The sequence below is a fragment of the Lepidochelys olivacea genome (genome assembly GCF_965140295.1).
Source record: "Lepidochelys olivacea isolate rLepOli2 genome assembly, chromosome: 1".
NCBI lineage: Eukaryota > Metazoa > Chordata > Testudines > Cheloniidae > Lepidochelys > Lepidochelys olivacea.
The window spans coordinates 310,055,816-310,083,550 of NC_140411.1; the positions used below are offsets into that span (position 1 = coordinate 310,055,816).

General features: G+C 40.9%; 1 protein-coding gene across 3 annotated transcripts; it reads left to right on the forward strand.

Annotated features, from left to right (window-relative positions):
* Positions 1-648: 648 nt before the first annotated feature.
* ING3 (inhibitor of growth family member 3) lies at positions 649-25,492 on the forward strand. Of its 3 annotated transcripts, none has more exons than XM_084643042.1 (12): positions 649-809; positions 950-1,021; positions 7,061-7,161; positions 13,266-13,331; positions 14,249-14,345; positions 16,866-16,937; positions 17,308-17,427; positions 18,682-18,839; positions 19,180-19,370; positions 21,360-21,552; positions 23,022-23,060; positions 24,561-25,492. In XM_084643042.1, exons 1-12 carry the CDS (start codon positions 782-784, stop codon positions 24,675-24,677), a joined length of 1,254 nt encoding a protein of 417 aa, XP_084499168.1. In that variant the 5' UTR covers positions 649-781; the 3' UTR covers positions 24,678-25,492. The 3 variants fall into 3 exon arrangements, with proteins under 3 accessions (XP_084499168.1, XP_084499169.1, XP_084499170.1); XM_084643043.1 differs by having other exon boundaries at positions 671-809; positions 950-1,014; XM_084643044.1 differs by lacking the exons at positions 649-809; positions 950-1,021 and adding an exon at positions 6,672-6,895.
* The last annotated feature ends 2,243 nt before the right edge of the window (positions 25,493-27,735 follow it).

Consider the following 27,735-nt stretch of genomic DNA (forward strand, 5'->3'; position numbering starts at 1 on the left):
AACATGACTCCAGGAACTGGGGCTTTAAGAAAAAACAGTAAAGACCATAAGAGTTGGCAATGATGTGGCTGCCTCTGGCTCGTGTAAGTTTTTAAGAAGGAAAGACAACGTGTGACATGAGCCTGCATTTGCCTTGTGGCCAATAATGCCATGCACTATGTATGCAATGGGAAGTGGCGAGGAGGCACAGCGCTGGCCTCCCACTGCCCGTTCAGGTTTGGGCCGTGGCTCTCCAATAGGACCGACAGACAAGGTGCCAAAAACTTGCGACTGGTATTGCAACCTAGTGCACCAGGCTGGGGTGCCTGCAGAAGGATGGGGCGTGACAGCGCGCCTGGGCCGGGGCTGAGCGCAGGGGGACGCGGTGCTGGGGCAGTGGCAACCCCTGCAAAGCTCCCCAGGGCTTGAGGGAGCCGCGCCACGCACATCTGGTCCCACCAGGCTCCTTCAAGGCGCTGGAACTTCTGATTGGCCCCGCCCCTCAACCCAAGAGCGAGCCCGTCTCCGCTGGGAGGAGGGGCGGGGCAGCTGCTGCTGGCGATGCATTGTGGGACATGTAGTCCCTGCCCACTCCTTCACACGGCAACTACGTTTCCCAGGGTGGTGCGGGCGGACGTCAGAGGCGCAGGCAGCCAATCGGCGCAGGGCCGGAGCGAGCCCCGTCCCCCGCCAATGTTGTTTTCGCCGAGTCGAGCTGCTGGTGTTGTTGGCGGCGGCGCCATATTGGAAGGGACGATCCCCCGTTAGCGAGAAGCCCCTTAGCGCTGGCCTCGCCGCCGCCATGCTGTACCTGGAGGACTATCTGGAGAGTGAGTGTGCGCTGGGCGGGGGTCCCGGCCGGCCGGGTGGCCGAGCGGAGCGGGGGGGGGCGGTGGCGCGGGGGCTCCCCCTCCCCCTCCCATGGCGGTGATTGACTCCTCTCTCCCCCCTCCCCTCTGTGTCCCCGCAGTGATCGAGCAGCTACCCATGGATCTGCGCGACAGGTTCACTGAGATGCGCGAGATGGATCTGCAGGTGCAGAGTACGTGAGCCCCGCCCACCTCCCGCCCACCCCGCCGGCGGGGGCGGCCCCGCGCGCTCAGCCCCAGGCGTTGCGGGCCGCCGGTGGCAGCGCGACTCGCATCCGCTGCCCTCGCCTGCCGCTGCCGGGAGCGGCCCGGGCGGGCACCGCGGGGGCTGAGCCGGGGCGGGGAGCGCGCCGCGGGCCTGGCCCCGGGGACTCTCGCGGCCGGCGGGCGCTGCGGGACGGGAGCCCGCGCGGCGCAGGGTCTGTGCGGGGCTGGGGAGCAGCCGGGGCTCCTCACGCAGCGAGGGGCGGAGCGTGCTGGGCGGAAACGTGCCGAGCTGTTTCCCTTCCGTCCCCGGCTGCTTCGTGACCCTGAGCTGGGGAGCGCCGGGTGCGTTGAAATGACACCGGGTTGACTTCGGGTCTGCCGAGGCCCTACGGCAATGACAGTGGGTAGGAGTTTCATTGCTGGGTCTTGTGCTGCTCCCTAGGGCAAGGCAAGGTGGCACTTCCCAAACTGCATTTCTGGCCCTCAAGTCCCTGGCAGCGGGCTGGAGCTTCAGCTGCTTCCCCCCCGTAGGAGGCTGGGTGCCGCCTCTGAAACCTCTCCTCCTGGCCCGCTTGGTGAAGGAGCTCCCTGCAAGTCCCCTTCCACTTCTGCTGGTACCCTACCTGTGCTTTGTAAGGCGTTCACCCTTCTTTAAGTATCCTCTTGGTATTCCTTTTTGCTGTCCACTTATGGCTCAGTCATTCTATTTACTTGTTTTTAGGGCTGTCAAGCGATTGATTAATTGCACTGTTAATAATAGAATACCATTTTATTAATTTTTTTCAAATATATTGACCTCATTTACAACACAGAATATGAAGTGCACAATGCTCATTTTATATTTATTTTTATTACTGGTATTTGCACTGTAAAAAAACAAAAGAAACAGTATTTTTCAATTCACCTAATGCAAGTACTGTAGTGCAAACTCTTTTTTTATGCAAGTTAAACTTACAAATGTAGAATTTTGTACCAAAAAAACTGAATTCAAAAATAAAACAATGTAAAATTTTAGAGCCTGCAAGTCCACTCAGTACTACTTCTTGTTCAGCCAGTCAATCAAACAAGTTTGTGTACATTTGCAGGAGATAATGCTGCCCGCTTCTTATTTACAGTGTTACCTGACAGTGAGAATAGGTGTTCACATGGCACTGCTCTAGCCGGCATCGCAAGATATTTACGTGCCACATGCGCTAAAGATTCTTATGTCCCTTCCTGCTTCAACCACCATTCCAGGGCACATACGTCTATGTTGATGATGGTTCTACTCAATAACAATCCAAAGCAGTGCAGACTGATGCATGTTCATTTTCATTATCTGAGTCAAATGCCACCAGCAGAAGGTTGATTTTCTTTTTTTGTGGTTTGGGTTCTATAGTTTCTGCATTGGGGTGTTGCTCTTCTAAGACTTCTGAAAGCATGCTCCACACCTCGTCCCTCTCAGATTTTGGAAGGCACTTCGGATTCTTAAACCTTGGGTCAAGTGCTGTAACTATCTTTAGAAATTTCACATTGATACCTTCTTTGCCTTTTGTCAAAATCTGCAGTGAAAGTTGTTCATTCTTAAAATGAACAACACATGCTAGGTCATCATCCGTGACTGCTATAATATGAAATATATGGCAGAATGCAGGTAAAACAAAGCAGGGGACATACAATTCTCCCCCAAGGAGTTCAGTCACAAATTTAATTAACTCATTTTTTAATAAGCGTCATCAGCATGGAAGTCTGTCCTCTGGAATGGTGGCCAAAGCATGAAGGGGCATGTGAATCTTTAGCACATCTGTCATGTAAATATCTTGCGATGCCAGCTACATCAGTGCCGTAAGAATGCCTGTTCTCAATTTCAGGTGACATTGTACATAAGAAGAGGGCAGCATTATCTTCCATAAATGTTTGTCTTAGTGATTGGCTGAACAAGAAGTAGGACTGAGTGGACTTGTAGGCTCTGAAGTTTTACATTGTTTTGTTTTCGAGTGCAGTTATATAAGGGGGAAAAAAATCTACATTTGTAAGTTGTACTTTCATGGCAAAGAGATTTCACTACAGTACTTGTGTGAGGTGAATTGAAGAATACTATTTCTTTTGTTTATCATTTTTACAGTGCAAATATTTGTAATAAAAATAATATACACATTGATTTCAATTACAACACAGAATACAATATATATGAAAATGTAGAAAAATATCCAAAATATTTAATACATTTCAATTGGTATTGCTTAACAGTGCAATTAAAACTGTGATTAATCACGATTAATTTTTGTGAGTTAATCGCGTGAGTTAACTGTGATTAATTGACAGCCCTACTTTTTTTTGTTTTCAGGACCCATACCTTTTGGACTCCCTTGACCTCTTGTTGCTTGTAGGGCTTCTGTGACAGGATACCACAGAGAGATTTCTGCCCATGATTAGGTCTCTGCTTTGGCATAGTTCTTCACAAAGCCTTTGTGACTTCAGACGCTAAGCTGTGAAGCATCGTACTTTAAATAATTTTACTTTGATTTTCCATATGTTGTCTGATGATTCCTCAGACAGGGAGGAAGACAACTCGGTAGCATCAGAATACATCCTTGAGAGACAGTCTGTAATGGATGAGCAAGTAAAGTGGTTTGGGCATGCAGTGTAGAGGTGTTAGATCTGTTTGCAGATGTAATCCAGTGAACTCATGTATGGGGAACGCCACTTTGAGGCACAACCCTGAAGACTTCCGTAAGTCTAGCAATAGGTCAGATCATAGGCTTTTGAAGTAAAAGCCTGAGCCAGTGTTGATCTGTGAGCATTGGGACTTCATGTTGCCTGGTGAGTCTGGTTGGTCAGTTTCACAGTCTCTGTTGAAGCATGCTGAACCAGCCCTCTAAAACCAGGGACGTGATCTGACCTGTGTCTCAGCCTTAGTGCTGTCTCGGCTTCATGGCTTGATGTCATTGGTACTGAATTATGGCTTGTTAAGTAAGGCGTTGCTTCTCCTTAAAATGTCAGTAGGTGGCACCGAGAGAAAACCAGCAGCCCTTTGACTTGGGCAGCTTCAAATTGAGACCACAAATTTCTCTTTTCCATTCATGATCAGGTGCTGCTTAGGGAAGCTGATGAATCTCTTCACACAGAGCATTTTTTATATCAAGATCAGCTCCAGTGTCCTGGGAGTCAACAGAAAAAGCTTTGACCCAGACCTTGGTTACCCCAGTGATTCTTGTGCAGTAGGTGTCAAAGCCTCTGAAAGCATTGTGGAAATTCCAGGCACTCTTTTTATCTCTTCCAGTCCAGCTGCTTGTGATCATGGCTGCAAGTTGGACACCACAGATAAACCAGAGGACTGTTGGGATGCGGCAAGACAGTGATTCAATGTGAGGGTCCCACATTCCCAAAACTTTTAAAACAGTTGTGTAAGTCAACTGACTTGAGTTGGTGCTGGCTTAGAAATTTACAAGATACCTGGGCCAGGAACCCCCTTCTGTTAGAGTTAAAATTACTCTTGCACCATATCTTTGACCTCTCATTACTAGGTAGTCATGGAAAAGTATAACATGGCTGGCTGTTTCGCCCATCACAGTCATGGCCAGAGCAAAGAACAACAGAATGGTGACCAGTCTCCTGAGACTCAGCATGGGAATTTGTTCAAGTGAAGTGTTTAAAGTCTTTAACTTCAACCCTTCAGGTCTTGGATTACCAGGCCTATCTAGCCAAAGGCCAATATCTGGAAAATGCCTCTGCCCTGGTAAAATCCTTTGCCCAGGAGAAGAGCCACAACCTTTAAAAAGTTGGCCCATAAGGGCTGCTATCAGAGGATCAAGAAAAAGTTGAAGGAAGTACCCTGTACCAGATCTCATTGAGGACTTAAGAAGACAAAGAATGAAAAGGCCACCCTTCATTCTCTTGCCCCCCCCCCTCCCTCCACAAAGGAAGGGAGGGAAAACCTCTGTTTCAAAAGCAGCCTTTTATAACCGTAACAGAGTTCAAGGCTTGGCTTCACAGTGAACATCAACTGAGGCCAACAGATACTAAACCAGCAAAAAAGTTGGCTTTTTAATGGTTCTGGAGTATTTAGATAGCTGGCCACTTTATTCCTTTGAATACATCTATTGTCTTGGTGGAAGAGGGAGAATAAGCTCTTTGGGCATATTGATCATGAGCCATTGTTGCATGGGCTGTAAGACTAGGTTTTCAAAAGCCCTCAATATATAGTGACATATTGTCTCCTTGGCTTCTTGAAAGCCATTCCCCAAAGGATTTAAAAAAGCAAGTGGAAATTGTGTGGTGTACACATAGGCATGCATCGATCCCTTGATTTGCCCTGCTCAGAAACTACTTGACTACATTTTTCTTCTTTTTGAGTTCAATAAAAGGCTTATTCAGTCTGGGTCTATGTGGTAGCTTTTTCAGCCTGTAATAAACTGCTGTCTCTGCAGCCGCTTGTCAGGTTTTCTTGCAGGGCTTGACACTCTTCGGGACCTCCTTAAAGTAGGTCTGAAAAAAGCTGATGAAATTTCCTCTTGAACCATTCATGTGTATATGTGAGTCTAGGTTAATTACGTGAAAGTTGACTTTCCTTCATGTAATCAGTCCATAAAGTGAGCAAGCTTCAGGCTTCAGTGACTGGAATACCTGACCCCAAATTTTAGAAGGTTGTGCTATAGACTCATGTGAGACTCCTTTCTGAGGTTTTGTCAAAGCTCTATACTGATGAGCCTCTCATCTTTCCAGCACTGTTTCCAGGGCTCGTTCCCATCTTGGTGAGGCTCTTTTCTATATGCTGGATGCCAAAAGATCTCTCGGGGGTTTACGTGGAGTGACTAAATCCCTTAGAAAGCCAGTTCCACTTCATATTTTATTTTACTCCATTTTCTGCACAATACCAGCAATTGGAGATGTGAAATCATATTTTGCAATGGTGTCAAGTGGCTGGCCTGAAACTGGAAGTGTGTGTTCAGGGTTCATGTTATTGAGGCAGGGTGACCTCAGCTGTTGCACCTGAAAACTTTTCTATCTCAGATCATGTGCAAAGTAGTCATTGTCCTTGTTCCATACATTTTACCAAATACTGTAACTTGGATTTGGCCTTTCGGTCTCTAGGTCTTGCAGAATCTAATTCCAAAATAAGGAAACCTTAACTTTTCTTGCCCTCTTGATTTGTGGTGTTTTGTTTTTTTTTGGTGGGGGATGTTCCCTATTTCAGCTGATCACATGCTTTTGAAAATTTTTTTGTTTGTTTAAACACTACCTCGGGCTGAAGTATTAAGCTTGTTGCTTTTGGGAGATTTCCATTCCTTGTTTTAAGAAATGAACCAAACAAGGCATTTTCCTTGTTCATGCTGACGGCTGTGGAATTAGTGGCTTTAGTTTTTCCTTTTGTGATGTCTCTCAAGCTGTAGATCTCACATAAGTCCGAATCCTTCCTCAGGTGGTATCTGGCAAGAATGGGGAATTACTTTGCAATTCTACTTCATTGAGGATACCATTCTGGCAGGACTTTCACATAGTTTCCCACTTCCTCACATAGTTGGAGGGGAATTTGATATGAAGGTGATGGGTTTTTCTCTTCTCTGTTTATTGCTCTACCTTTTTGAGGCACTCATTTTTAAATTATTTGGTTTTCTATCTGACTTTATTTCTTAGGAGGATACTTTGTTTCCTGCTCAAATTGTAATTGGCTGGAAAGTTCCAAGGTCAGCAGTTTAAAGCTGGGTGAGGAGTTTGGGGCTTGCTTCAGCTTGCTGCCACTGGTCTTAGGGACCAAAAAAACCTTTAGAACTTGGAGCCCTGCTTGTCTCATGCTGGAGAGCACAATATCCTGGAGTGAGAATCCTACCCAAATGACTTCCAAGAAGCAGAATTGCAAGGTAAATAATTCTCTCCCTCGCTCAGCTGCTTGTTTTTTCTCTGGTTTTGATAAAACATGCCGCCAATTCTTCTTGGTTTAAGGAAAAACCCACCACCCTGTTCAAAATACACAGCATTTGTATATGTGAGATGGTAACACTCTTTTAATCTTCTGTGTGCTGCAGATGCAATGGATCAACTAGAACAAAGAGTAAATGAATTTTTTATGAATGCAAAGAAAAACAAACCTGAATGGAGAGAAGAACAAATGACGTCAATCAAAAAGGTAAGGACACTACAGGAGTGGGTCATGTTTTAAAAAAAATATAACTCAGAGATTGGTAGTTTTAATATTAATTTTGACTGTAAAATGTTGAGAATTGTGACCTGAATTAGGCTTTGAGTCTGCCAAATTGCACTTACTGAAAAAAGGAAAATTAGCACTAATCGAGAAGCTTTCCTCCAATTTTTTTTGTCAGTACAGTGTAGTGTTCGTTTGAAATGCTAGAAATATGAAGTGACATCAGTCAGTCAGGTCAGTGATAGGGTGATCAGTAATAACAAGAGCAATATCATCTCGCCCCCCGCTCCCGTACGTGTAAGGGATAAAACAGAATAAATGCCGTGACTTTCTTTGGAGGGAATTGTGCTGAGCTTTAGAAGCATCTTCCCTTAGATTCTTCAGAAACTCTTATGTAAGGTGGTTTCATCACTTTTACTCCACCCCTGAATAACATCAGTTGTCAGTGCCCCTCTGCCATGTACATTGGACAAACTGGACAGTCTCTACGTAAAAGAATAAATGGACACAAATCAGATGTCAAGAATTATAACATTCATAAACCAGTCGGAGAACACTTCAATCTCTCTGGTCACGCGATTACAGACATGAAAGTTGCGATATTACAACAGAAAAACTTCAAAACCAGACTCCAGCGAGAGACTGCTGAATTGGAATTCATTTGCAAATTAGATACAATTAACTGAGGTTTGAATAGAGACTGGGAGTGGCTAAGTCATTATGCAAGGTAACCTATTTCCCCTTGTTTTTTCCTTATCCTCCCACTCCCCCAGCTCCTTTTAAACCCTGGATTTAAGCCCTGGAAATGGTCCACCTTGATTATCATACACATTGTAAGGAGAGTGATCACTTTAGATAAGCTATTACCAGCAGGAGAGTGGGGTGGGGGGAGAGAAAACCTTTTGAAGTGATAAACACCCGTTTTTTCATGGTCTGTATGTATAAAAAATATCCTCACTGCATTTTTCCACTTTTATGCATCTGATGAAGTGAGCTGTAGCTCACGAAAGCTTATGCTCTAATAAGATGGTTAGTCTCTAAGGTGCCACAAGTCCTCATTTTCTTTTTGCGAATACAGACTAACACGGCTGCTACTCTGAAAAGTGTCGGTATTCCATCCAATGGGTTGTATTCTTTGCCAACCTCTAGATGAAGCTGAATTGATATAGGATGATGCTTTATCCAGAAAGTAGTCTGAAGGGACCAGACCCAGGATCCATTGGGGGGAATTTTTTCTGGACCTTAGGTCATCTGGTGCTGTGGTGGGCTATGCTTTCATGTTCAAATCACGATGAGTCCCAACCGATTACAGATAAATTGAGTTTCAGTTGGTACACTGAGGCCATGTCTGTACTGCAGACCTGCGGTGCTCCAGGTGTGCCACTAGTGTAGGTGCGTCTTATATCCACAGAAGGGGTGTTTCCATCCGCATAGGTAATCCACCTGAGTTCTTCTGTTGACCTAACTGCACCACAGTGACGGTTAAGTTGACCTAATTAGGTTGCACAAGGATCCCCAGTATGAAACTCAATTTATCAGTAATCAGTCAGGGATCAAGGTTATGAAAACATAACCCACTCACAGCCCTGGATGACCTGAGGTCCATAAGATTTTTCTCCCATGGATCTTGTGTCTGGTCCTCACCAAATGACATTTTTTCACAGCTTAGAGTGATGTAGTTAGGTCAGTGTAATTTTTAGATGCGGACCAGGCCTTACTGGTGGTTTGGTTCTAAGCTTTTTGTACAGGTGGAGTGAGAATGTCAGCTTGAGTGGTTTAGATAGGTATTGTACCAAAAAACCCAACTGTAAATATGTAACAAGACTACATTCATCTGATATCAGGAAGCTAAAGGTCTTTTGAATTTTCTTTGTTCCTTAACTAACATGAATGGAATCCTTTATAATGGGGTGAAAACTTGATTCCATTGAAGTTAGTGGAAGTTTTCCCATTAACTTCAGTGGGGCCAAGACTTCACCTAGTATGTTCAGCTAAGTAGGATAGTTTTTTTGCAGAGGAGGGCAGCTAAATATTTGTGCTAGAAAGTTGCACTAGTTTAACAAACATAGATTTTTAAATCTGTCTAGTTTACACAGGGATTTGTACCAGGTTAAGACACATCAATTTAAACATACAGCTAACTTGATAAGCAAGGCTTAAACAAATTTTAAGTGTCTGTTTTTAGGGGTTTATACGAGTTTGACTAGATCAGTTTTAGATGTATTTAGTTAAATCAGTGGAGTTGTCTACTATAGACAGGGCCTCATGGCAAGTCTACAGTACAAAATTAAGTTGACCTAAGTTACATCGACATACAGCTGAGGCAGTAATTAAATCGTTTTTGCATGTCCACACTATGTTCCTTGTGTCGGCGTGCACGTCCTCACTAGTAGCGTTTGCATCGATGCAGAGAGCAGAGCAACATGGGTAGCTATCCCACTGTGGAAGTTGCTAACATCTAGCGCAGGATGCTTTGGGAAAGGTTTGTAGTGCCTCCTTGGCGTAAACAAATCACGCAGGGGTGACTGGGAACATGGTTTCAACGTTCCATGATGCAGGTCTCTCCATTCCATAATTTTATTTGCATCCCATAATATTTTGTGCCGCTTTCAAAAGCCCCTCAAACCCGCCTCTCTGTCATCTCTGTAAGAAGCACGGATCTGCACAGCTCTGCACTATTGTGGTGAGCATTGTGAGCACAAGCCTGATCCTGCAGTATTTGCAGATATGCCAGTGGAGCTGTGGGAAACATGACGATTACTTGGAGGCTAGCTTGTTGTGGGACATAGACACAATTCAAGGTTGTTGTTAGCACTCATGGAGGAACTGCAGACAGTGGAGCACAAGTTTTGGGCCCAAGAAACAAGCTCTAACTGGTGGGATCGCATTGTTATGTAGGCATGGGACAATGAGCAGTGGCTGAAGAACTTTTGGCTGTGCAAGACCACATTCTTGGAAGTGTGTGCGGAGCTTGCCCCAGCCTCTGGCGCAGCAATGCCAGAATGAGAGCTGCACTGATAGTGGAGAAGGGAGGGGTGATAGCTGTGTGAAAGTTGGCAACGTCCAATTGCTACCCGTCAGTCAGGAATCAGTTCGGAGTCGGGAAATCCACATGGGGATTGCTGTGATGCTATTGTTAAGTGTGTGTTAATCGCATCGTTCTGACTCTGGGCAATTTGCAGGACATAGTGGATAGTTTTGCAGCAATGAAGTTCCTGAACTGTGGTTAGGCGATAGATGGTATTCATATCCCTATTTTGGCACTGGACCACCTTGCCACAGAGTACATCAACAGAAAGAACTATTTTTCTATCGTACTGCAAGCATTAGTGGATCACCAGGGATGTTTTACCAACATCGACACAGGCTGGTCAGAGAAGGTACATGAAGCACGCATGTTTAAGAACACAGGCCTGCTCAGAAAGCTGCAAACAGGGTCTTTCTTTCCAGACCAGAGGATTACCACTGGGGATGTTTAAATGCCAATAGCGACCCTGGGAGATCCAGCCTAACCCTTGCTCCCATGGCTCATGAAGCTGTATGCTGGCCACCTCGACAGCAGCCGAGAGTGCTTCAACTAGAGGCTTAGCAGATGTAGAATCACTGTTGAATGTGTCTTCGGCCTTTTGGCTGGTATTGTCTACTCAAGAGATTAGACCTTAGTGAAAAAAAATCTCGATTATAGCTGTCTACTGTGAAGCAAAGGGAGAAAAGTTTCTGCTGGGGTGAAGGGCAGAGGTGGAGTGGCTGTCTGTTAGTTTTGAGCAGCCAGATACCAGGGCTATAAGAAGAGCTCAACAGGGAGCTGCTATATGGCTCAGGGAGGCTTTGAAAGACCATTTTAATAGTGAGCCACAGTAGTGTGTGTTGCTGTAGGTTGCTCTGTCTGGCGTTATTTTGTGGTTTTTTGTTTTTTCATTTTTTTTATTATTTTTGTTTTGGTTTGGGTTTTTTTGCACTCTGGTATGAACGGTCAGGTTCCCTCCCCACTCTGAACTCTAGGGTTCAGACGTGGGGACCCACATGAAAGACCCCCTAAACTTATTTCTACTAGCTTAGGTTAAAAACTCGCCAGGCACAAATTCTCCCTGGTACCTTGGGTTTAAGTAATGCTGCCGCCACCACCAAGTGATTTAACAAAGAACCAGGGAAAAGGACCACTTGGAGTTCCTCTTCCCACAGCACTTCCCCCAAGCCCTTACACCCACTTCCTGGGGAGGCTTGAGAATAATATCCTAGCCACTTGGTTACAAAATGATCAAAGACCCAAATCCCTGGGTCTTGGAAAATGGAAAAATCAGTCAGGTTCCTAAAGGAAGGTTTTTATTAAAAAAAAAAAAAGGTAAAAATCATCTCTGTAAAATCAGCATGGAAAATACTTTACAGGGTATTCGGATACAAAACACAGACTATTTCCCTCTGGGCAAAACCTTAAAGTTATAGAAAACAGGAATCAACCTCCCTCTTAGCACAGGGAAAATTCACAAGAAAAATAAAAGAGAAACGAATCCATCTTGCCTGGCTTATCTGTACTGGTTGCAATATTGGAGACTTGGATTGGGATGGGTTGGAGAAGATAGATTTCTGCTGGCCACTCTCAGTCCCAAGAGAGAACCCCCACACAAAACAAAGAGCACAAACTAAACCTCCCCCCCCCCCCAAGATTCGAAAATATATTCTTTCCCTGTTGGTCAGGTGCCAACCAGGCTATTTGAGCTTCTTAACCCCTTACAGGTAAGAAGGAATTCTAGGCTATCCTTAGCTGTATGTTTATGGCAACCTTGTAATGAGTCTATAGTAATATAACATTGCACATGCACCTATTGCTGTTATCTGTGAATGATATCAGTCTCCACCAAAGATGGCAAGCAGCTCTTTGTAAAAGTGGCATGTCTTTGGCTCCACACCAGAGCGACTTAGCCCCCCTTGCCTTCTGGTACACCTGCCGCAGCTCCTTGGCTTTCATGCGGCACTGCTGCAGGCCCCTCTTGTATCCCTTCTCCTCCATGCCCCGAGCAATCTGATCATAGATATACGGCATTTCTATGGCTGGATCGGAGCTGTGCCTGCACAGCCTCTTCTCACAGCCTCTGGAGATCTACCATCTCCTGTGAACTCCAGACAGGAGTGTGTTTGCAGTGTGTAGCCAGCATGTTCAGCTGGGCAATTGCTAGATGAGCTCTCCACATGGAGTAAACAGGAAATGGGATTTAAAAAATTTGTAGCGCTTTAAAAGGGGAGGGTCATGTACCTCTGTACTGGCTTCTGGGCAGCAAAATTCTAAACAGTGACCATATTGGTCATGGGTGGGGCATTGTGGGACACTTCCTGGAGGCCACTAAAGTCGATGTAAGTAATGCAGTGCCGACACTGCGTTGGACTAACTACATGGACCTAAGCGCCGTGCCTTTCCGGGAGGTAGAGTTACTCAGTTGGTGTAGTGGGTGAGTTACATCGTCGGGAGCAACATTTTAGTGTAGCTTACAGAGTTAGGTCAACATAGGTGCCTTGCGTCACCCTAACTAGTGTAGAACGGGCTTCAGTGCTGAACTTAACTCCCTTCAAAGCTATATTTAGTTTGCTTTTTGAATGACTAGGGAGTGGAGCATATTTATTTTAGAGGGCCAATCAGCAATCTACAATGAGTGATAAGTATTCTTTTTTTTTTTTAAAGCTCCTTTTGAAGTGGCACACAATTTAACATGCTGGATATTAGCTCATTCTATCAGTTTATGTATGTGTTAATATAGAGTGGAACAAGTAGGCCCAGTTTCCTTTCTTACAGCAAACTAACTTGTGTAATGAGACCATAAATATAGCAGGGAGAATACATCAGCACTTTTCATACTCTGGTTCTGTTTTTGCTCTAGAAAAGATAAAAAATGTCAAGTAGGTATCACTTAAAAATGTAGGTGAATTAATCATTGAGAGATTTGTCTTTATAGAATATTTTTTAAAGGCTAAGCAGTAAATTATATCGGATTTGTAATTCACTATGAAATATATAAATCAAAATGAGGAATTCAGTAATTATTCATAAAAGAACCACTCAAGTTATTTTGATCATGTTACCAAAAATCTCTTAACAGGATTACTATAAAGCTTTGGAAGATGCAGATGAGAAGGTACAATTGGCAAATCAGATTTATGACTTGGTAAGTAAACAAAAGGATTAAAGTGAATAACACAATTGTCTTAAGAAATTCTAAACTTTGTTATATGGGGAACCATTACATTACAGAAATATTAACAAAAAGTTGTTACCATAGTAATGTATGAAAGATAAACTAAACTTGTTTTAAAAAGTGAAAGTCACAGTTAAAACTTAAACATCTATGTTTCCACTTCATTTAAAATGTTTTGTTCTGTTTTATGCAAAAAGTATAGTGGTGTCGGTGAATGATGGACTGTGTTGCGTGCGCGCTCTCTTTTTTCTTTTTTTTGAAATGCATAAATGAATTTTCATTGCATGTGTGCACAAGTCAAACCTTTAATTATTGCTGTAATGTTGAACTTATACTCTTTAAATACAAAATAATTTAAGATCCTAACTGTATTAACAGAATAATATGGGGAAGATGAGGAAACATCAGATAAGTGGCTTTTTAATGTGTGGGCTGGCAGAGTCTTAAATAATCTTATTATATATTCCATGGGGGTACAAAATAAACAAACTGAAAACCTGTACAATATGTTACAAAGGCACTTAATGATTTCTTGTCTGCCTTTGTCTTTGCTGTTTGTTAATGGGTTTATGATCTTAAACTATCTTGGTGAGTTGATAATTGCTAAAATAGCTTTGATCTGCTAATATAGTGACATACATTGTTAGTTCTGTTGTATGATTACAGATGGAAGACAGTTTTTAAGTTTAATGTTTTTTTTTTGAAGGCATTGTATTATGCAGTTTCCTCTTGTAAGTCCCTGCATCACTGAAGTCTGTCAAACTTCATTCTTCTAATGCATCTCATTAAATATTCAAAACTCTTAAATCCTCTGAAGGGTTGTAGAGTTTTATCACAGTTAAACAATTTCAAGTTTTGGAGGTCATCATTGATCTGCTTTAAAACAGGTAGACCGGCACTTGAGAAAGTTGGACCAAGAATTAGCTAAATTTAAAATGGAACTTGAGGCAGATAATGCTGGGATTACAGAAATACTAGAAAGACGTAAGTATACTCCATTATCTTTTGAAGAAAGTAACATTTTGTGTGTCAAAAGAAGATTTTGCTAAAAGTTAGCAGTTTTGTTTTTGCTTGTTTCCAATATCTGTTTTGAGTTTAAACTTAAATGCTTCGTTACGGAGTGAAACTCTTTTTAAAATATATATCATTTTTTAAAACATCTTTATATGCTTAGGCATTGCCCCCTATATTACTATTTTAGTTATCTGAGAACTAGAAGGTGCTTAGTTTCTTATATAACTAGGTCCAAATCAAGTTAAGCTAAGGCATTATTTATTAATATATCAGGTAATATGAATCAGACATAAATAAGAATTATAATAACGTAATCTTGCACAACTGAAAATTTATATTTGCTGTGTAAATCAAATGTGTTCTTAATTTAAGTTTTAAAAAACTGATCATTCTAGAAAATCCTACTGTCCAGAAGCTCAGGCCAATCAAAACCTGCTCTGGACAAGTGAAGTGTAACTTATTTACTGCATATCAAACAAGCTGCTCACCTGTACTTAAAACCCTGGATGCATTGACTGACTAGTGCATGTGACCCAAAGATTAAAACGAAAACTAACATTATGTCCAATTTTTGTAGAGGGTGCTGAATGGCAATAGGAGTGCTTAAAAGAAATATCTGGTTGGCTAAATTTCTTCTCCGGGTTTCCTCAAAGTTGTTATGACCCAAAAAGCATTTTACAGAGTGCACTTGGGTAACTATTGTACAAAAAAAATATATAATAATTTTCTTTGATTATCAAACTTAAGCTCCAGTCTGTCTTTGAACAAGTAACTTTACTTTTTTCCTTGGCTGGACTTAATCCTTTATGTTGATACATTATGCTTTTTGCTAGATTTGTCGCAATCAAATGCTTAACAAACAGTAAACCCGTTTTCTATATTTTTGGAAACAATTTGACAGTTACAGAAAAAGATAATTGTTTTGTTTAGCTTGCAGTAGGACAATGTGTATAACATCTTAAGTGACTAAATACAACTCAAGTAAATCTTATAGGAAAATTACTGTTTTAATTGAGTAACAATGATTCAACATCTGCTTCCTTCAATCCTAGGACTAGTAAGATAGCAACTTAAGTCAGACGAGAGAGGGATTAGGAAGATGAGCTTTCTGTTACTCATGACAAAACTGAATATTAAATATTTAGAAATGAAAATGTGCTTTGGTAGGTTGTATAGCTCAACTTTTTTACCAAGTTTTCAAAAAGGAAATGTCTAGTATTTTAGTGACCAAAGAATAAATATGTATAATTGAGTGTTCACAAGAGGGCAGGCACTGAGCTAGTCCATAACATGAGTAATGCTAGAACACCAAGAATATCCTCAAAATGTAACCTTGATGCTTAGTCCCGTCCTGTTAAAATGAATTCTTGTCTCAGTCATCTGAGCACTTCTGTGTTCATTCCCAAGTATCTACATTTAAAAAAAAAAAAAGTGGTGGAAGTGGTAGAGTAATTATTGAACTATAATTATTTTCTTGGATTATTTAGAAAACTTTTCACAATCTAATCTGTTGTCCTGTAATTAGATAAACTAAATAAGGTAAAGTTAAAGTCATAATTAACATTGATAGGATGAATAGGTTTCAACCCATCCAAAATAATGTTGAATAAATTTGAACACAAATGTTTTTTATTTTGTATATTGTCTTAACAATTGCTTTGTCATTAAAGCCTCCCCTGTCGCTTGATCCATTGGCCTCCTTGAAGTCTAGTGCTACAAGAAACTTTGACTCTTAAATATAGGTTCTGCATCCTTTAGTTATTCCCTGAACTTGGAAATTCTTCCTTTTTTGGATCTGTCTTTCTTTTCTAGCCAAAAGCAGATAATAGATGAAGCTTTGTCTTAAAAATGCAGTTGTGTCCTAGTGCTTATCCAGTTCAGTAGAGATTTTGAGTTTTGAGTGGTTTTTAATGGATTGAGACCTCTTGGACACACGGTGAAAAATGTTGTTTCTAAGGTCCTATCTTTTTGTAAAAAATCTACCACAAATAAAAAATCCATGATCGAGCATAAAACTCTCAGAGCAAACCAGCAAGTAAAGCATAGTAAAATGGTATATCTGAGTCTTCCAACTTCTGAGGCCTGATCTGAAACTCATTGTAGTTAGTGGAAAGGTTCCCTTTGGTTTCAATGGGCTTGGATCAGTCCCTTGGTGTCTCAGCTTCACTTAACACTGAGGGTTGTCTATTCAGCGTTTTGGAACGAGTGGAAATGCCTCCCAGTTTGGATCAACAGACTTGTGCTGGTGGGGCTTGCTCTGGTGCTCTAAAAATAGTTGCATAGACAGTGCTTTGAAGTCCAACTCCTTCTCTAGGATTCCTGGCTAAAACGAGTACAACTGTTTTTGTGGATTTATTCTTTGTATTGTACAGATCTTAAAGATGGATTTTGTATCTAAAAGTGAAGATGACTTGAAAGATTAAAGTTAACTACACTGCATTGTTTCGAGGTTGGCATTTAAATTGTCCTGCTTTTGTAATTGTATATTAGGTTCTCTGGAACTGGATACACCATCACAGCCAGTGAATAACCATCATGCCCATTCGCACACTCCAGTAGAGAGTAAGTTTCTGGAATTGAACATTTCATCTTCAGTTTTACTACATGTGTTGGTGAAATATTTCAAATGTATAACATTTTATTCAGAATTAGGTATTTCCTGAGTTCTCCTCATAACCCTTGTTTGCCTACATTTCAAAAACCCCACCAGCATTTGGCACAACTTAGTGTTGTTAGTATTTGTTCAAGGGAGGCCCAAGAATGAAATGTCAGGGTTTTTCTGTTGGGACTGAAGTCAGTTAATAGAGCTGTATGGTTATAGTACCTGTTTATTCTTTCCAGGTTATGGTAAAGGCTATTGAATTCTTCGCTTTCTTGAGTACTACATTCACTTTAAAATCTAGTAAACATTACGTTTGTTTTTTTCATACAGAAAGAAAGCATAATCCATCTTCTCACCATAGTACAACAGATCATGTTCCTGAAAAGAAGTTCAAATCTGAAGCTCTTTTGTCTACCCTCACTTCAGATGCCTCTAAAGAAAATACACCAGGTAATCTAAATGCCAAATTCTATTTTATTGTACCTCTTGGAGGAGGGACAGTAAAAATTTCAAATTATAATTGTGTATTCACAAAAATTAAATTTTTCTCACTTTGAGGAAAAAATTATTTTACTATTTTTACTTTCAAAGTGGTGGGGAGGAGGTTGGACCACAGCTATTAGGAAGCAGGTCAGACCTGCTATTTAGCAGCAGTGAAGAAAGAATCCTTTTGTTGGATTGTCAGATATTTTAATGTAGAGGAAAGGAAGCTACATATATACTGTAACTTCAAAATTTTTCTGAATTTCTGTTCATTTTCGAGATGCATGCATTCACAGTCCCTTTTTCCTTGGGGTGGAGAAGTCAGCACAGTAATCAAATTAAGCTCTAACTGAACTGTTTTGATCCTATGCAAAACATCAGATCAATTTCATTGCTGCGTCTCCTTTTATCTCCTTTAATTTGAGCTCTGTTGTCTTGTAAACTGAGCCTGGTTTTGTGAATAACACTTATCAAGCCTGCTGATGGGCTGTAGGGAAACTGTGGTCTTGGTGACATTATTTCAAGGGAAAGAGGCTGATTTGTAAATATGGACTACTTTTACTTACTTGTAAGTGAGGTTTGTGGTGTCTCTGACTCTTTGGTAACTTGAGTATTTAGTGCTTTGCTATTTTTAATAGTCCACTATTCATGGTCATTTATTACTTTTTTTTAAATGCCCTGCTACTTTAGGTAAAGTGTATGCTAGCTAAATATTGGGAAACTGCACTTTCTTTACAAAGCGATTAATTCACAACTGCAATCAGGTATTGTGTTAAAGTTCTAGTCCTTATCTTCTTGGATATATGATTTATTTTGCTGTTAAGAAATGGTTGTCACAGTAGTATTAAATTGCACTTTTTTGAGGATGTGCATTGTAGCCATCAAAATTACAACCAAAAGACTGCACTGGACTCAGATTAAAGAGCAGCCGCTGCTTCTTAACTGGAGAGATTAGTGAGGATTGACATGAGGCACAATCCCTTCCACAAGACCACATTGTCTTGATATGCAATGAGGGGGCAAACAAAGATGGTAAATCAAACTGGCTGTTATGCGTGGCAGTAATAAGCAATGTGTCGTGACCAGCCCTTCCTATAGCATTGTTATAAATTAAGAGACGTTTCTAATCTTTGATTGTTGTTTGTAACTTTTTCTGCTTACTAAATGTAAAGCTATTTTTAGTTTCACTTTAAATTTCATAAATGTGTTTTGTTCATCCAGGGTGTCGAAACAGTAATTCATCATCCTCTTCTAACAATGCATACAATGCAAACTCTTCTCAGCCACTGGCATCCTATAACCTGGGCTCATTATCTTCAGGATCTGGAGCTGGTGCTATTACCATGGCAGCAGCTCAAGCAGTGCAAGCCACAGCACAGGTAACCCCTCCCCATAAAATATCTTAAGAAAGTTGCCATTCAATGTTGGTTATGGAGAAAGGCTTATGCTTTTTTATAATTTGAATTCTCATGATCACTTTTTCAGTTAACTTCTCATAATGTTGTGCTTCCCTTTATGTTATGGTTTCATGACATAAGACTTGCAGGAAAGGGGGGTTTGGTGTGGGCTTTTTTTCATTAGGCTGCTTCTACCATAATGTAAACTGGATAGTAGCTACAATTTTAAATAAAAATATTTGCACAGCTAGTAGTTCATAGCATGATGATTTCTATAGGAAATGTATAGTATACTTTATTCTGATATCAGTGTTTCCTTTAGATGAAGGAAGGAAGAAGAACATCCAGCTTAAAAGCCAGCTATGAAGCCTTTAAGAACAATGACTTTCAACTAGGGAGAGAATTTTCATTATCCAGAGACTCAACTGGATATTCATCATCAGCTCTGGCATCTACATTAACACAAACATTAAGTTCATCAACCACAGATTCACGGAGTGGTCGAAAAAGCAAGTATGTTCTATTTTGTTCAGCTATGTTTAGCATGTTGTCTGTCAGTTTATATCAGGGATCCCAAGCTCAAATTACCAGGAGGGCCGCATGAAGTCTAATACATTGGCCCGAGGGCCGCATCACTGACACTTCCCCCTGTTGCCCCTGGCCCCACTCCACCCTGTCCATGAAGCCCTGCCTCTTCCCACTCCTTCCCCGCCCCCATTCCAGCCCCTTCCCCAAAGTCCCCACCCCAACTCTGCCCCCTCTCCACCTCTATTCCAACCCCTTCCCCAAATCCCTGCTACTGCCCCGCCTCTTCTCCAGCTCCTCCCCTGAGCATGCAGCTCCCTGCTCCTCCCCCCTCCCTCCTGGAAACTAAGTGCTGCCAAACAGCTGTTTGGCAGCAGGAAGTGCCTGGAGGTAGGTAGAGGAACAGGGATGCACGAGGTAGAGGAGCAGGAGCGCGCTGGGGGGGGCAGCAGGGGAGGGGAGCTTGGTGGCCACAGGAAATAACTGGGGGAGGGAGGGCCAGGGAGCTTGGTGGGCCGCAGCATAAAGCTTCGCGGGCCACGTGTTTGAGACCCCTAGTTTAGATGATGGGGGGGAAGAATACTAAAATGTAGGGCCCAGATCCAGAAAGGACTTAAATGCCTAAATTTTGGCACATCTGACAAAATCCCTGTTCAGCTGCTGCTTAGCACTAGAGATGCCTAAGATGTCTAAACTTTTCACTGTAGAAGTTCTCAACTGCCTACTTTCTGCCACTGGGCATGTGCACAGTGCATCAGTTTAGGTGTCCAGGCACCTGTATAATGCCTAAGCCCCAGTGCTATCCTTAAATCAGGTGAAGATAGGCATGTCTCACCGGTGGAGCATTCTTAAAGCACACCTAATGCCCCATAAAACAACCAGGGGATGTGGGGGGCAGAAGGAGCAGCACTTCCCTTTTATAATATTTATCCCAATGGTTTGGTTATTCACCTGAGATTTAGGAGACCCCAGTTCAGTTCCTCCCTCTGCTTGATGAGAATGGATTTGAACATGTTTGCTATCTGGCCAGTGAGTACCCTAATCACTGGATTATGGGACATGCTTAGTCTCTCCTGTTGAAGCTGTTCCACTGTTTATAAATATTTAAATAAGTATTTGGACAGGTTGAGAGTGAGAGTGATTCTGCAGTCCAGTGGTTAGGGCACTCCCTGAGAGGTGGGAAACCCATGTTCAAATCCCTTCTCCTCATCAGGCAGCTGGGGGAATTGAACCAGGGGTCTCAGATCATCGGTGAGTTAAAATGAGATCTTGGTAGTTCAGACTGTTTTGTTAACTTGTACCTAAACATGCTCTCTGCTAAATTTGTTTTCTTTTGACATTGCAATTCTCTTTTTGTGATGTGCCTTGGAATGAGTTAGCACACAAGTACTGCTCAGTTTACAATTCTCAGTCTAAGTAACAGTTTTCTTATCTTCAAAGAGCTTACACTTTTCTGCTTGTTGTAGATTGTTGGTTTTATTTCGGGGAATGGATGTAAAGATGACTATTCAAAAATCAGCTCTTTGTTAAAGATTACATGTGCAATATAGATTAATTTATATACAAATTCCCATTTATTTCATTGGTTACTTGTGTATTAACAACGTGTATTGTTTACATTGACCTATGAAGGCCATCGGTGCAGTGATTGTGAAGTATGAGTCAGTTGTATTTGGCAGCTTTAACATATTAAATTCCATCAATTGGAATAATAGGCCCCCATCTTGTAAGGATACCAGAATACAAAGTCGCTCTTATTGTCTGGCAAAGAGAAGCAACATATCCATCTGAATTCACACTAGTTGCTGAATACAATCTGTTCGAGAATGACACTTGATTACTATAGCATTTGGGCACCTCATCAAAGATTCGTTCCAGCACTTTTCTGAGCCTTGTTTCCTCATATTTCATTGAGTTGGCAGTAGAGTGAACAGGTCTTACTTCAGAAAGTATTTAGTATATTTATTCATTTTTCAGAAACAACAATAAGTCTTCAAGCCAGCAGTCCTCATCTTCGTCGTCATCTTCATCTCTGTCGTCATGTTCTTCATCGTCTGCTTTAGCACAAGAACTATCTCAGCAAACAGCAGCAATACCAGAGTCTGATTCTAACAACCAAGTTGATTGGACCTATGATCCAAATGAGCCACGTTACTGCATTTGTAATCAGGTAAGTGCTCTGTATGTAGGAGTCTCAAACTCAGCAGCACCTCAACAGATGTGCTGCTTCATTATAATTCAGCCTTTCAACCCATAAGCGTTAGTTTGTAAAGTGTGAAACTTGTATAGTTTCAGTTAATTGATGGATCTCAGTTCAGATCTTTGTATCACTTTGTGTGCTTGGTTGTTATTTTAAAAGTACAATGAATACATATTTGTTGTATCTTGCTCAAAATCATACTGTGTACTATAATTAAAACAAAACCAAAGTGCAACTGAGTATATGTATATGTAGGTACACTGCTTATTTGGAATAGCCAATATCAGTTTACCCCTGCTTCAGGTTGTCAGGAAAAAAAAGTATAAACTAAATCACAATGACAGTAGGTAGTTAGTAATGGCCATGTAGTATTTTGAGATGGCAGATATATTCAACCATACAAGGACAAAATTTTAAAACCTGTCCCTTTTTTTCAGTTTCTTTTAGTCATCCCCATGGGCAGTGTACACATCTGCTTTGATGGGGTTTGAAGATATTGTGGATAGGTAGCTTTTTGGGTATTTTTCTTTTAAGCTTCTGAAACAGTATTCTAGCCCTGGAATTCTTAACTGTCAATATACACTCATTAGTGACATGAATAATGGAGTTGAATCACTGGTATTTATTGCTTATAAATATTGTTTTGTGACTGTTCTCATGTGTGAAGCTCTCTAGATGCTTTACTAATGGAAACATCAAAAACTTGGTCAAGCTGCCTTTTTACACACATGCCCCTTTTTTATAGGAAGGACTTAATTTTACATGCTGAATTTGTTTAAATACACTATGTTTACTAGTTTGGAACATTAAGCAATTTTTGCAGGTAAATTTCCCTCGTATTTGATCAGTTTTGTTTTCAGGTTTTTGGATGATTTCTATGAGATTGCGAAATCCATTCTTACTTAAAATAAGAGGGAAGGTTGTGGAGGTAGAACTGGGACTATGGTCCAAGCATATCTGTATTTCAGAGAAGCGAGTTTTTATACAACCGAAGATTAATAGTTATGCGTCTAAAATGTTATAAATTCCAATGAAAACATTTGGTTGGTTGGTTTTTTTATACAAGTGTGCCATTTGATACTGTTTGAAATTCTTGAATCTGAAGGTGGAAACTGATCATAAACAAATGTGGAATGGATGTTATTGAGGTTTCAGGCAGATGTTAGAAGCGCTCAGCACTGAGTGCTGGTTCTTCATGTCCAACTTGAGACCTGCATGAACTTCACTGTCTTTCTGCATAAAGACAAGCAAATTGGACTTCAATATTTATTTCTCTTTTAAATAATCTAGTGTTGAAAATAAATGTCATTGCAACATATAGGTTGTCAGTATCCTGTTTATTTCAGAGCTTATATAGGAAAACTGCCATAGAATTATTCAGTAATTGAAGATGCTGATTATTTACTATATTAATAGCTTGAATTTTATCCTTGAACTAGGTGTCCTATGGCGAAATGGTGGGCTGTGATAACCAAGATGTAAGTAGCAAAATGCTAAAGACTTGGGGGATGAGAATTTGTTTTGTTTACTATTGTGCACATGCACTGGAAGTAGTTTTTATTAGTTTTTTCCTCTGGCTAAAATGACTTGTATATTCCAGTTTTCAGTTTAAAATGAAAACTGATAAAACTCTCAGTAATTTTTCAAGAATCTGTTTTGGAAAAGAAAAAAATTGGGTGAGGGACAGTAAGAACCAGCAAAACTTCTTGAAAGGGACTTGTGATAGAACTTGGAGCAGCCAGTGACCAGAATGCAAGTTCTAGTCTGCATTCTATCTGGCTCATGTTCTCCATGGTTTGTGTCTTGGTCCTGTAGACATTTGGTAAGCAGGTGTGTGTGTGAGAGAGAGAGAAAATGGGCAATCATGGAGAGAATAATTGCTAAGAGGGAATGGAGAGATTACACACTTGGCTACCTCACTGTTGCTACCACTTGTATTTCATGTGTGTCATTACACAACTATGCCAGAGAGCTCAGAGGTTCAAGAATAAATAAAGCAAAATCAAGAGATTAGCACAGTAGAAATTGGGGCAGGTAATAGTGCAAATTCACAGGTAATATAAAAGCAGTGTGAATGATATGTTTGATCGCAATGTAAAGGGTAGTCTGCATGGCCCACAGTTTGGACTTCAGGATTGTGAACTGCAGCCCGTGCTAGCATAGTGTACTGTAACTCCCCTATGTGGATGCCACAGACATGAAGTAAGAGGTACCTAGTTTGTGTTAATGTAGCGCTGTTTAAAGAGGACTATATTAATGCAAACTAGATACCTTGTGCTTCTCACCCCTACCATCCACATGGTGGAGTTACAGCACAGCATGCTAGTTTACACCCCAATAGTTAACTGCACGGCCACATGGACATAGCCTCAGACATAAGTAGAAATTCAGTGTGCTTGTTTTTTTAAATGTATAATGTGAGTAAATGTGTATGCCAGTGCAGTCACTGTGTACTCCTTTTTAACTGTGTTTTTGTATTAGTTTCTCTTAGGAGTTGTCAGATTCTGCATATTTAAACAACTCCCCTTATATCGTTCTAGCGTAGTGCTGTTTTACTTATTGATGTCATGTAAGCTATTCCAGTTCAACTTTTTTAAAAAAAAAAACTAAGATAGCTCATTTACTCCCCAGACCGTTATAAAAGGTGATAAATCATATGATTTCAACCATGCTTTAACATGTAGCTTGATTGTTTAAAATGCACTTTCTAAGCATGGTTTAAATTTTTACCTTTTTCTAGGTGCATGGGTCCAGGTGTGGTGGTTCAAATTTTCTGTCATCTTTTGTATTTATTATTGGAAGTGCACATTAGGAAGTGAAGTTTTTTCATTCACCTCTCTTGTTTTTGCCCTTCTTATTGTCACTAGTGACTTTATGTTATGAGGACAGGATGTCATTTTGCAGACTTCATTTTCATACTTCATAAATATCCATTTCTTGCCACAGGTGCAATAAAAGTTTCTCTATTTGTTTTATAGTGCCCAATAGAGTGGTTCCATTATGGCTGTGTTGGATTGACAGAGGCACCAAAAGGGAAATGGTACTGTCCACAGTGTACTGCTGCAATGAAGAGAAGAGGCAGTAGACATAAATAAGTTTCTTCATTTGGAAAACAAATGACATCCTAAAGATTTTATAGAGGACTTTAACAAATCACATTTTGCAACCACTTAAAGAAGGATTAATATAGCAATCATAAGATCTTGAACTATTAGTTTTGCTAGTTGTGTTTTAATATTGTAAGTAAATTATTTATGCACTACTGATGTGCTATAAATATTACTCCAGTTAGCCTTGGATTGTTCCAGTGGCCAACATATGCAGACATTTGTACTCTCAAACCATTTTCTCAGAGCAGTGGGCATTCTACAATAATTCAGTCTTCAAAGAATTCTAACAAGAGAAGATTTTAAGTATGTTTTATATTGAACAGGCATATTCTGCTGCATGTACTGTACTCAAGAGCTGTTATATAACAGTATGTATATAAATGGAGCAAAAAGTCAGTGTATCTAAAAAGAATATAAGGCAGTTGTTTTTAAAATGCCTTTATAGCTTTGTTTCTTTGTGAAACTAAATTCAGCAGGCTGAAGAAAATGGTTCGTGTATAAAGCGGGCTGGTGTCCTCTAGAGTACTTGGGTACATAAGAAACAAACTCCTGTAGAGTAAAAACAAATTTGTGCCATTAGTCTTTATATGTCTCTGCACCAAACAGGGTGCAGATCATAAGAAAAAGGGTGTTAAAGTGATAAATTTTTTATACCAAATGTGTTTATTTTTTTGTGCAAGTAATCCTTTAAATTGGAATTGTATTAGGTGTTAACATTTAAAAAAAAAAATCTCAGATGTTGATATTGATGCTTTGCATACTTTGTTGGAAAAGAATAAAACCTCAGAATTAATCTGTCACTGGAAATGTGTATTTGAAGAATATAATTTATATAAGCCATTCCTTCACATACAGCCCCAAAAGCCTAGTTGAAGGAGTTATCTTTCCTCCAACTTCCATCATATGTAAGATGAGCCTATAAGAGGACTTCTTTCTGTGGATTGGAACATAAGCATTACAGTATTTGGCCATATGACTTAAGCGTTTGAGGTGAGAGTGTCATGGGGGCGTGGCTGCAGACGGGAGGGAAGTATCTGGAGCAGGGACACAGAACATAACACTGTGGAGATTCCAGGTCCAGGCAGCACTTCAACACATAGAAAAGCCTAGGAGGCTGCCGTAACCTAGACAGGCCTCCAGGGATTGTGTCGGTTCAGGATTGAGAGAACACAGATGGCTTAAAACTACATTAGCCCCACCTCCCTCTGGGCTAGGAGTTCTGTGCTATGCCTCTTGAAGAAGCAGCACAGAAACTCATTGCTGAATTTAATAATCATACTCTGTCAAAAAAGTTCTTTACCTAAGACATATAACTGAAAGAGAATGTCTGTATTTGTGTCAGATTGTTTAATTTCAACATAGTTTACATATTTCCTTGTACAGACAGTTTTCTCTTTTGTTCTTTCATGCAGCAGCAGGGAAGAGAAAAACGTAAAAATAGAAAATGTGATTATAAGCCCCTCAAAACTCCCATCTCTAGAAGAGGGATGTATTTTATATTGGGATATCCCATACTTGCATGGGTCTTTGTGCAGGCTTGAATATTGTGTTTTTCAGCCTGAAATTGTAAGTTGATTGATTATTGTTTGTAGTGCAGTAGCAACATGGATCAGGTCCCCATTGTGCTGGGCACTGTTCAAATACATAACAAAAAGATGGTGCCCGTTCCTAAGAGCTTACAATATGTATCTTACTCCTCTTCATTATATTGTATTATATTTTATATATAAACGACAGACAAAACACTTCACTTTTGGCACTGACACATGCTTTACTCATGGAGGTGTGGGGATGTATTTTGATCTGCTTGCTCTCTGGGAGTGAAAATCCTGCCCAGATGGTCTCTTTAGAGAACTGTAAAATAACTTGCCTTATCATTCTGCCTCTCTGCAGATATCTTGCAGGATCTCACTTGCCTGCCTGCCTCTCCTCAGAATGTAGAGATCACCTTTTTGAGGTTTATTTTCTCCCCACACGTGTTTTTCCATTTTTCAAGGAGGTAATTGTTCATGTTACATTGATTGTGAATTGGCTTCTCTTTCTGGAATCCTCACTTTCTGCCTAATTTGAGCAAGCTGTCTGGAATGTTTGATGTGTGACATTGATTCTCAATAGAGGTTGGTGTGTGACAGGGGGAGCAGAGATTCCATAATCCTGATTTTTACGTGAAATTACTAATTCAGGATTTAATTACTAATTTTGCAAGCACACACTGTATGTGTGCATGTTCTACTCACCACCACTGCGGTCTGAGAAAAACAGCAAACAGCTATATACAAGAAACCCAAGGATCACCACACCTAGCTTCATAAATCCAATAACTACCCCAACATCCCAAGAAATCTGTTATGTACAGCCAGGCAATCAGATACCATAAAATATGCTCTCAGGAGAAAGCCCAGGCTATACCCCTTAACACACTCAAAACTGCCTTCACCAAACAAAGACGCTACACCAGAGAGGTAGAACACATCATGGAATGGGCCAGCCAATTACCCCGAGAGAACCTGCTTCAATACAGAAATAAAACCCCCTCTGATCGCACACCCCTAGGTGTCCCCTACTATCCCACACGGGACCCCACATGGGGTATCATCAAACAACTACAACCCATACTCGGTGGGGACCCTGAAAGAAATCTTCCTTAAAACCCCTCTTCTAGCATTCAAACAACCCCCCAACCCTCTCCAAGCTTATCAGAAGCCAGCTCCCCACTAACCGGGAGACACCAACTCAAAGCAACACAAGAGCCTGCCAGCACAACAGATGCAGAACCTGCAGACATATCTCCACTGGTTAAACATAAACTGCTTCCAAAACAGTGTAAGCTAAGCCAAAAAAAGGCCACTGCATATTGGAATAAATGCCTGCACAGGGCATTCTACCAGTAGCTATAGCAGTTTAAATTAACACCTTGCCTTATACCTGTGTAACTTGTGCAAACAAGGCCTAACTTTTCTTTCTATACCTCATCTCTTTATTTGAGAGAGAATCTGTTTGAGGACCTGAAAGTTAACAATCCAGAACAGTGCTCGGTTACTTT